Source organism: Triticum dicoccoides, chromosome 6B, assembly GCF_002162155.2.
Source record: "Triticum dicoccoides isolate Atlit2015 ecotype Zavitan chromosome 6B, WEW_v2.0, whole genome shotgun sequence".
NCBI lineage: Eukaryota > Viridiplantae > Streptophyta > Magnoliopsida > Poales > Poaceae > Triticum > Triticum dicoccoides.
In genome coordinates this window covers 468,383,475-468,394,300 of record NC_041391.1, presented here as the reverse complement: position 1 = coordinate 468,394,300, position 10,826 = coordinate 468,383,475, and the positions used below count along the sequence as shown (strand labels likewise).

General features: G+C 39.2%; 1 protein-coding gene across 3 annotated transcripts in view; it reads right to left on the bottom strand.

The window, feature by feature from the left end:
• Positions 1-869: 869 nt before the first annotated feature.
• Positions 870-10,826, bottom strand: part of LOC119322206 (ADP-ribosylation factor GTPase-activating protein AGD2-like) — a 20,709-nt gene continuing 10,752 nt past the window's right edge. For 2 of the 3 annotated variants that reach the window (XM_037595703.1, XM_037595705.1), the window contains 15 exons: positions 10,629-10,673; positions 10,386-10,451; positions 10,265-10,312; positions 10,080-10,175; positions 9,959-10,000; positions 9,632-9,847; positions 9,091-9,222; positions 8,020-8,229; positions 7,754-7,840; positions 6,596-6,847; positions 5,709-5,830; positions 4,055-4,145; positions 2,711-3,126; positions 1,689-1,793; positions 870-1,204 (listed from right to left, as the gene is read on the bottom strand). In XM_037595703.1, coding sequence (XP_037451600.1) covers positions 1,201-1,204; positions 1,689-1,793; positions 2,711-3,126; positions 4,055-4,145; positions 5,709-5,830; positions 6,596-6,847; positions 7,754-7,840; positions 8,020-8,229; positions 9,091-9,222; positions 9,632-9,847; positions 9,959-10,000; positions 10,080-10,175; positions 10,265-10,312; positions 10,386-10,451; positions 10,629-10,673 — 1,932 coding nt within the window. In that variant the 3' untranslated portion in view covers positions 870-1,200. The remainder of the gene's footprint in view (positions 1,205-1,688; positions 1,794-2,710; positions 3,127-4,054; positions 4,146-5,708; positions 5,831-6,595; positions 6,848-7,753; positions 7,841-8,019; positions 8,230-9,090; positions 9,223-9,631; positions 9,848-9,958; positions 10,001-10,079; positions 10,176-10,264; positions 10,313-10,385; positions 10,452-10,628; positions 10,674-10,826) is intronic. The other variant, XM_037595704.1, reaches the window with a different exon arrangement.

Below are 10,826 nucleotides of genomic sequence, written 5' to 3'. Positions count from 1 at the left end.
ACCTTATTAGCATCCCTTGAGCAGTGTTTGAGAGAAACATGATCCAGCCGGTGCGTAATCGCAAAGCACTCGGCCATAATTGCCGGCTCAGAACTTCTGTCATACCATTCCAGAGCTGGACAAGTTTCAGAGAATCAGATTCGACGTAACCGGGGAGCAGCCCAACTGTTCAACAAGGACCAACCCTTTTAACAGAGTCATTGCCTCCGCTGAAGCTGGACTCAACACATTAGCAATTCTCTCACCCCTCCAGCCACAGCTTCTCCCCTCTCATTGCGGACAACAGCACCCACTGCACCCGAACCATTGTCAAAGAAGCCATGATAACGAGGATGTTTATGACCTTTCGAGGATCTGTTTACCAAGTACCGGCATGGTCCCTCAGTGTTCTACCTCACTGCAAGACTGGCGTACAAAACCGCCAAGGTCGTTTACTCTTCCATACAGTGGCTTCTACGTGCTAGATGAGCAGCTCAGATTAGTTTAGATAGAAATTATAACCTTATTTTTGTACTCCCTCTGTACAAATATAAGATGTTCTAACTTTTTTGTGAACCAGATGCATATAGATAGGAGTATATTTTAGTGTGTTTGTCCACTCGTGTATGTAGCCTATATTGAAATATCCAAAACACCTTATATTTGTGAACAGAGGGAGAATATCCTTAGTGGTTTTTGTATAGCTAACTTGTGGTGTGAGGCGACAGCAGAACGCCTAGGCCTAAACACTGCTTAGGCGAGATCATTACGGAGGGAGAACTATGAATTTACGCTAGTGCAACTTTTTAACCATGTGATGCCATTAAGAACAGCGGCGAACAACTGATCACTAAGATTCAGAACACCAAATACAATTGCAAATCAGACGATGACGCAAGATAAAACGGGCTTACAATTGCCCAAATGTATATATAGTATAGTATGATATGCTTCACAACAGGGGAATCATACAAACTCGAGTAATCATCGTATACGAATAAATAAATGTAATAATGCATGTATGCTAGACCACTAGCCTATAGTTGTAATACAAAGGAGCGACACAGTGCAAAGGTCAGATACAGTAATCTCCAGTAAGTTTGTCTTGTCTTCCGATGTACAAGTGTAGAAAGAAGCTAAAACAGGTGGCACGACCCCTTCAGATACAGACGAGCTTTGCTTGCTAAGGCTACAGCGGTACAACCTAGTATGGTTCAGCAATCACCTGCACACGTAATTTATTCAAATCCACATGTTCTCTAACCAAGTTGATCACAGTGACTCAATTAGTGATGCAAACTATATTCAAACAGGTTCAGTTGATGTAGGAAAACAACAGATCATTGAGCCCATGGAAGTTGAATGCCATCAACCTTATGCCCCATAGAGGACGCTTTTGTTAAACAAATACTCTTTTCACTTGTTCAGTTAATGGAGTAATAATTATGAGCAAACTAGGGGACTAAAAATAATTGATGGTTTTTTGCTGAACACGGAGAACCCGCTCAGATTAATTTCATATAGAGAAATGTTGGTTCCACGTTTAATTGCTGATGTTTGATCCCCATCTTTCCCTAAATATATGTACTTTTTACTTCCTAGAGATCATCAAAATATAATAACTTGAGTTCAGTTTGAAGTTCTGGAAACAGTAAAACACCCAAATGGCGCGAGTACTTGAGGCTTTTGAACCCTACTGTCGGTCATACCTCACAAATAATATGAACAATTCTTCATCTGTTATTGCTCCAAGCTCCATTCTTCTCTCCAAAGCAGTCAGGCCCCCACCATCTTTAATTGTTGTTCTTGCACCCCTGTGAAGAAGGGGGCCCAATTAAAATACGGAAATGCTAGAAATCTGACGTCAGATTTTCAGCATGGCAATCAAACGGACGGCAGATTTAGTTCGCAAGCACGGCAATTTTCTGGCAAAAAATAAACTGAGACGGATTTGCCATGCTCCACAACTAAACTTGCCATCCTCGACGAACATAATTTGCCATGAAATTTTTTCGATTTGCCATGTCTAAAAATCTGATGTTCGCTGGATATTCGGATCCTTAAAATAAAACTACTGACACAAAAATGGACTCATAATTTATTGTTTTCATGTTCTCCGAAGGGAAACGAGAGGATATTCACAGAACATCATAGTAATAATAAGAAGAAAAATAGAATGTGTTCTGCATACTGCTTCCACAATTTGTACTAGTCTGTTGAAATTTATCATATGTGATCTGGAACAGACACCAATTAAAACCACACAAGAAGCAAATGAAACCACTATACACACTCACTGTCACCTGACCTACTGGAGGCACAGCGGTATGGTGGCCACTATATTGGTGTGATTGACTATATTGTTGATTGAAGATGGCATATGAAGTCTTTCTACTAAGATGACAAAAAACCTTCATGGTTGCTTTTTACAGTGATCGGTGAACCTCGACACAGGATGATAGAAACTTCAATGATTCCAAGTATCATATCTGTGTCTAAATTTCTCAATGTCTAGTTATTACGGTGAATGAAATGAAAAAGCCAACCAATCTTTTTTGAGAGAGACAAGTACAGTCTTCTTGTAAAGAAATCAGTGTACTTCTGAAACATTCTGTACTTAAGTGGAAACAGGGAGCTCTTGGCATGAGCAAGCATTATATTATATCTCCAAGCACTGAATATATTGAAATACAATTAACAGACAACTATACAGCAGAAATTCAAACCTTACCTCTTCAGTAGATGTTTGGTAAGGGCATCATTACTCTTTTGGACACAATGGTGCAATGGTGTCCGTCCATGGAAATCCTGCTTATTAATATCCGCGCCCAAAAGTAGCAGAAGCTCAACTAGTACAGGATGACCATGTTGACATGCCAAGTGCAATAAGGAGCAGCCTTGCAGACAACCTTCTGGTTTCCCAGAATCCTCTATTTTCTCACAAGAGGCTGGATCAAATAATTTCCTGTCTGTTACCGGTAGAACATGGTTAACATCGTTGTTCAACTCATCATATGTCATGTTAGGGCTTGCATCAGCCAACACAAGAATGTGATACACTGCTCTCACATCATTTGTCCTTATAGCTTCCAGTATACCAATGGTAATTTGATTGGTGTCTTTGGCAATAAGAAGTTTGTCCACGTACTGCACAGATCATTATGAGAATGAATTATGAAATAACATACAGAAGTTGATCGGCTGAATAGTGAAAACTGCTGGAGGAACAACACTATAGTCAATATTATAATTCATACATGAAGCAAAATATTATTAATCCCCAAAAGTCCAAAGTATCTGCAGGGAGATGAGGGTGTGGCAGCCAGCATTACTTCATTGGATACAGACTCGCCATGAAAGCTTGAAGTTTCTAGTCAGCCATTACATTCATTATGATGTAACTTGTCGATTTCAACTCAAAGATTATAGTCAAACAGCCATAAGATCAATTTGGTTGTCTACTACCCAAGCAGGGAAAACCAGCGTCCAAAAGGTAAGAGGGTCACCCAGATTCGATGGTGGTGGGAGGGGGGGTGCGTTCAAATGTAGTAACGAACTGGAATTTAAATTTGGCGTTCTTTTGCCCGAATGCTAGGTAACTGAGGTACCAGGAGTCAGGTTACTAACTGAACTTTGCCTTCGCCTGTAAGGTAGGTATACCCAAAGGATACTTACATCATACAAGGATCCCCATGGTCTGTACAAATTTTGCTAACTACATTCTGCAAACACTGGATGTCAAACTTAATAACACGATTGATCTCAATATGATATTTTTTTTTTTGACACCTCTCAATATGATATTTTGTGGATACTAGTTCCAGAAATCTTATGCTACCATATCAGGCTGCTAAGCTCCTCTAACAATATACTGGATGATTGTCTCACTAAAGCCCAGAAGTTTTACAAACTAAAATAACCGACACTAAGCAGAATAACCACTAGTGCAAATGCTCATAAACACAGAAAGATTGCCTTTTGGAAATTTCAATCAGCACATGCCCAACCGGTCATATATTAGCTACCGAGAACATGCTACTAGGCTTAGTCGCACAGACAGCACAGAAGAGCTTACCTTTGATTGTATGAACCTTTCCTTTATTGAGAAAGCATCAGTAGGTTTAGGCTTTTCCATGAACAGGATAGTGCTATTTGACTCATCCATTCTGCATGGATGTAAATAATATTACACAATAAGTCACTGCACGCCTGAAACTACTACTCCCTCCGTTCCACAATATAAGACGTTTTTGCAAGCTACTTGCAGAAACGTCTTATATTGTGGAACGGAGGGAGTAGTACCCAACACTCTTTAATATATAGAAACTACTAAATACTCGTGTGTCGTTATGGAAGTTAATTGCACTGCTACGGGAGTTAATTGCTCATGCATTGCTAAGAAGCTTATTTTTAAGGCCCCTCTTCAAGCCTCTTCTTTACTGCTTGGCTAGAGTCCCTTCAATAAGTGTGGCCATTTTGGGCTTGTAAACTAGTTGCATATGGGCTAACTGCTCATGTAACCCTGTTAATATTTCCCCCTTTATTTATAAAAATATACATAGGGGTTACCCTACTGTTTTACTGTAAAAGAAAGTTTGTTTTTATTGCATGAATTGTTTAAACGGTTGTGTCGTCGTAGTACCTAATCTTTAGCAAATGAAAAATATCTCAAAATATACATACAAAATATCAACCGTGATACATCTGTGTACTACATATAATGTATGATAATTGTGGCAATTAATTTCTTGGCGACGTAATGTAGTCTCTGAGGGTGAATGGACCGCCACCAACTCCGATTTTTATAAGAGTATAAATATATGTTCGATGCAGTATCAAATTGAAAGATTAATTGGTACTCCCTCTGTAAACTAATCTAGGATGTTTTAGAAAACGTCCTATACTAGTTTACAGAGGAAGCAGAAGATAATAAGAATAATAAAGCCAATAAGACTAGACTCAAACCCATAGATGAGGACCCTGAGTAATATCATTGCCCAAGTAAATAAGTATTATTAGCATTTACAAAGTAGAAAGCACCTTCACAAGCTTCCACTATCCCCATCCTATCCCTCCTCCACACACAGACACACCCAGATCTGGTTGGTGGCCACACCGCGCCTGCTTGGTAAAGCACCAACACCTCTGGAACTCTGCCCCATTGTTGGCCTCGATCAATAGCAACACAACTAATCCCTCCAATCAATGGCTTTTCGCTCACCCAATGAGGGAGATGGCGTATCAGAGTGTGTAGCCGAGTATTGACGGAGTATGAAAAGTATTTTCCCTTTGCCAAAAGAAAACTATTCCTATAACTATGTTCTCGAAAAGAATTATTCCAACACTTCTCCATACACATCAGGGCGAATCAGTACTGGATACGTATCAGGATGCTGACACCGCGACTCCCCAACATATCAGGGTAACCATTGAGCGCCCTGTCACATAATGAATTTCAGTGCACACTGAAAATTCATTGGAAATTCAATCCTAAGTATAAACGAGTTCCAGACTTCCAGAAAGCTCAAATAATTGTAAACAGTACATGTAGAAGTACAAACAATCTGTACAGGTACACATGGTCTGTTTAGCCCAAATTTGTCAGCTGGTATAACAGTCATCTGCCACAGCTTATCGATGTTTAGAAGAGGGATGTAGCTAGGACGAGAAATGCTTAAAACTTGAGTAGAAGAACTAGTTAACACGATACGTATATTGCTTGAACATACCCTTGACCTTCTTTCGGAAGCAAAGCTTCCCAAATGGAATTATTGTAATCATTTCCAAGTGCACGAAACAAATCAATAATTACTGGCTCCCATATTTTCACATCCAATCTCAAGGACCGAACCTACATCAAATAAGAACATCAGCTGCACCGTTGAAATATTGACCTTGATATGGTATAATCTCTAAATCAAAAGACTATTAAAACCCTATATATCACAAGCCCGCAAAATATCATATACAGCAAACATTGGCGTATTCGCATAGTTCTGAAGATCTTATACCCATTAACAAATACTCCCTCCATTCCAAATTACTTCAAGTTCTAGTTTTTTCCTAAGTCAAACTACATTAAGTTCGACCAAGTATAGAATCATATAATATTATATTTATATAATATACATGGTATGAAAACATATTCCTAGGTCGGAGTTGGCCTAAGTGGCAAGTACAATTCATTATTACGTCCAGTACCAGCAGTTTCAGAATTCGGAATTGGACTGCAACTACAGGAAGGTAATGATCGATCGAGAAGACAGATCAATCGAGGAAAAAAGGACAGATCATCGCTTTATGTTCTGGTGAACCAAAAGAATCTAGATCCTTCAGTTCATAAAGATACTTTGACAGGATACCAAGTACTAACATTGCAGCAAAAGGCAGCCCATAGTCCACACAGAGTTATATCAACCATGTTCAATAGTGATCAGTGGCAGTGGACAGTATTACGCTCCTATTTTACAGCTTTACACTAGCACTGTCACTAAGTTAATAACTCCAATCATTTCAAGTACAATCTTTTTGGGGATGACAGAGCCAACCCAGTTGTAACGTAAATAAGGTGCCAGAAAAAGTAAATGTGCTAAAAATAAAGAACTGGATATTGCACCTTTGAAATATGGACTCCCAGATTCCTGTGAGCCCCTGAGCACTCAATGCAAATAAGAATACCCAAGTTTAGAGATGCCCAGTCAGGATCTGGAGAACGACATTCTGCACAACTGTCGTTTCCAGGGATATTCCTGAGATGGTTTATTGCATCACTGTGTGCCTCTGAAGTTTTGCTCTCTTCAAGAGATGCAGCAGAATCAAGGGAACTTGCAGAACCATGTCTTTCTGCTGCTAGGCTCCCGTATGGCAGCTGAAATGAGATGAAATCAGGATAAAATTAGTATAGTACTAACTTGAAATTGGTGAACTACGTAAAACTACTACACTTAGGACAGCCTTCAAACATAACCACCACTCTTGGGACCAGGAGCCGATGCGATGCCAGCCATGCACGGGAACCCCACAGATGGCTAAATGGGACCAGGAGTCGATGTGATGCCAGTCATGCACCAGAGAAGGAGATCATGGTGTGGATGCCACGGTCGGAATTTGGAACGAGAAGGCAAATTCCAACGATGGAGACGGCGGCGGGGCTTCAAATTTGGCTGACGTCACTTCCTCTTGGTTTCGTGGTGGAGCTCCTGTGTTACGTGGAGTGGCTCAGCATGGCCGGAACGCCGGTGATGATGGCGCTCACTCGGGAGGAGAGGGCAGAGGCTCAGAAGCAGGACAGAGAAGAGGCTGGAAAGAAGATGAGAGCTAACAAGTTGGCCCCACATCCACCTCAACATAGCGTCTTCGTAAGCTAAGCCACGTCAGCTCTTACATGCAGGCCCAGCATGCCAGAATTGCTGTCGAAACCATTGAACCGATCTTCAGTGTTACTTTTCACTTCCTGTCCCAGAAGTAGTGCTCTTAGCAAATTTTTCCCAAAAGTGGCGGTTATGCTTGAAGGTTGCCCCACATGTGGTGGTTTTATGTAATTTACTCTCTTGAAGAAGACTGTTTTTCGCATGCATGCAATTGCACTAAAATGGAGCCAATCTTAAGGCAGGACAAGCACTAGTAATGTATAACATGATTATGAAAAGCAGATGCTGCAATAAGATATCTGAAGTTTGATACCAAACAGTTAAGCGGGTTTTTTTAGATAGATTTTGATACAGCTAACCAAGTGTTTCTGTAGAATGCAACAAAAGAGAAGACCGGAGCAAACCTGATGCGGGAATGGTGAATTCAGCAGTGATGCAATAACTCCTGTTATTTTTTCGATCCAGTCCTTTTGGTCAGCCTCTGTCTCCGCCTGCCATCAACAAAGTGAAAATTGGGTCTCAAGAAACATATGGCATCACTGTTCAAAAAATGAATATCATAAGTTCATAACAATGTGTTTTTCTTCTGACATTTCAAAACACTGTTTTTCTTCAAACCGTAAAATTTGTGCTATATACAGAAAGTTTAAGGGGTAACAGTTACAATTACCTGTAAAGTGTATGCCTTCATGGGGGTGATTACTCTGAAGCAAAATCTTAAATCATTTTCTTCAGCATCCATCTTAATTGTTGAAGTTCTGAGATTAATTGTACGACATGAAAGAGAATCATCCCCCTGGGATGAAGCTTTTTGATTTAAGAATCTGAAGCGACTAAATACACCAGCCGGTTCAGCAGTTTGCTGTGATGCCACTCCTTGCTTCCAAAGAACAAAACAAGGTAAGTATACAATAAATAACAAATAACAACTGCTTAGGGTGAATTATATACTCCCTCCGTTCACTTTTGTAAGACCGTTTAGACATTTAAGACAACACTCAAAACAGTTCAATTTAAGCTGTCTAAAACGTCTTATAAAAGTGAACAGAGGGAGTAACACATTTATGGCATAACTTCTCAAACACCGCACATATCATATCCCCACTATAATCATCAATTGCGCAGAAATTTTGCAGAGCACAAATTGCACTGTAGTGACATAGCCCTTGGAAAATTAATCCACATTTTTTAGCAAAAGACAGTGGGAAAGATCCCCACTGTAACTCGTTTTTAAAATTAATTCACTTGATGGGAAAAAAATGCATCAGTCTGATACCTTCCACACAGAGAATGATTAATCACCAAACATAAACAAATAGGTCATATTCTAATTGAAAGAGGAAAATGGCAAGTAAGTAAGAGTGATGAAAACCGTGATCAAGGATTAGATAACTACTCGCTCTGTTCCTACATATAAGCCTTTTTAGAGATTCCAATATGGACTACATACGGAGCAAAATGAGTGAATCTACACTCTAAAATATGTCTATATACATCCGTATGCAGTCCATACACTAAAAGGGCTTATATTCAGAAACGGAGGGAGTAGAAAACATAATATTTATTACAAATATAGATGAATTACAATGAAAAATCAATTATAACTATGAATAACACAAAACATATATTTCTACAAAACATAAGTCTACCAACTCACGCAAGCAAAAGGTGAGAGCTCAGGATACTTAGTGTGCCAAGTTTTAAATAGACCAACAAGCCATGATCAAATTGCTAACCATACCAATTGTTTATTTCCCTTGTTCCCATAGTAGTACAGAGTCCCATGGCTGTCAAGAACAAAATACCTCCTCTTCCATTCTCCTCGTAAATTTTCAGAACGCTTAAAGAGATAACCTTGTTTAATTATTTCAACCTGGTAAAAGAAAAAAAATCAGGAAAAACAACAGACTTCAGAAAATAATTACGAATTAAAAATATAATGAACATGTAGCTGATTTAATTATAATAAGAGAATAATAGAAGAGTGGAGTACTAGATTTTGAGCCAAACAGTCATTATGTGGGGAACAGGTGCCTAAACAAATCAAGCACCAGTAGAAACAAAAGTTCATCGGCACTTAGACATGTGTATTATCTCTGGGCTACATGTTCTCTCCAAACCATTATGTGGGGAATCAATGCAGCATCCATATAATTTTAGTATTTTAGCCTACTATTTATGATACTTTACTCAACAATGGGCCTACCACAACTTGTTTGGGACTAAAGGCTTCGTTGTTGTTGTTGGTTGTTTTTTTTACTCAACGATGGACAATTAACTACCTGGCCATTGGCAGTTGACTGCATCAAGGCTTCAATCTTTTTATAGGATTGAAGACCAACAACATGGATGCCATCACCACTCGTAGATGTGTTTACATTACTAGCCATTCTCAAGTTTGAAATTTCTTCTTGAGTTCTGAACTCTTGAATTCTCTTTGCAAGTTTATCTTGCTCGTTCATAGCCATTTCTTTTGATTGCTGTGCATATGTTAGAACCTGCATTAAGACATTGCAGTTAGCAGATTCATCGATAAGTTAAGGTCAACGCACTCCTCGTTATCATAATTATCGGTCAAAACCAATATGCCAAAGGAGCAATTATTAAACCTGGTGAATGAACGGTTCCATTTGGCTCAGTAGCTCAAATCCCTAGAACAAAGAAAAAAATCAAAAAGGTTTCAACCAATAATATAACAAAGATAGCTTAAACTGTAGAGACTATCCATGCCTGCTTAAAATATCTTAGATGGGCATCCATCACTGCGCTTATTGATTCCAAGAACTCATACTTCTTCTTTGCTTCAATGTTTGCAAGGGCATGAACCTGAATTCCTTACATTGCAGGAGAATCATTGGCATGGTTACATAATATACATAACAATGCTATATGGAGAAAAAAATGGTGATACATACTAAGTTAAAGCGGCATCTCTCGAAAGCTGACTTGCCGTTCTGTAGATCCTGTAAAGACGGGATTAGGAAGGTGGCGTGCACACTGAAAAACATCCATTACGAAAAAGCTGTCACAGTTTACCTCCTCAAGTCCTGTCACTACTTCTGCTCTAGTCCCTTTCCGCACTGACACAAATTTTTCACGGGCCTGAGAAGCAAGATAGCAATAGGAATTAGTAGGCCATATGTATAAAAACAAAATATTAAAACCACATGGTATTCAGAAAAAGGTCAAATCATTCATTTATTCATGGTGCACCACAGGCCAACGTGAAGAAATAAACAACAAAAATAGATAATGACATAGTAGAAGTCAAGACACTACCTGATCATAGCCCATTGTAGCCCTATCCAAACGCTGTCGACAATCCTATATATTGAGCCAAATGTTAGCGCAAATAGTAACTAACCAATGTGTTAAAAATTCTCCACATCGAAATCAACACAGTAGGCCAAGTGTAGTTAAGAGAGCATCAATTATAAGTGTGAAATTAATTTCAAGACCATTTCAGTTTACTTAATT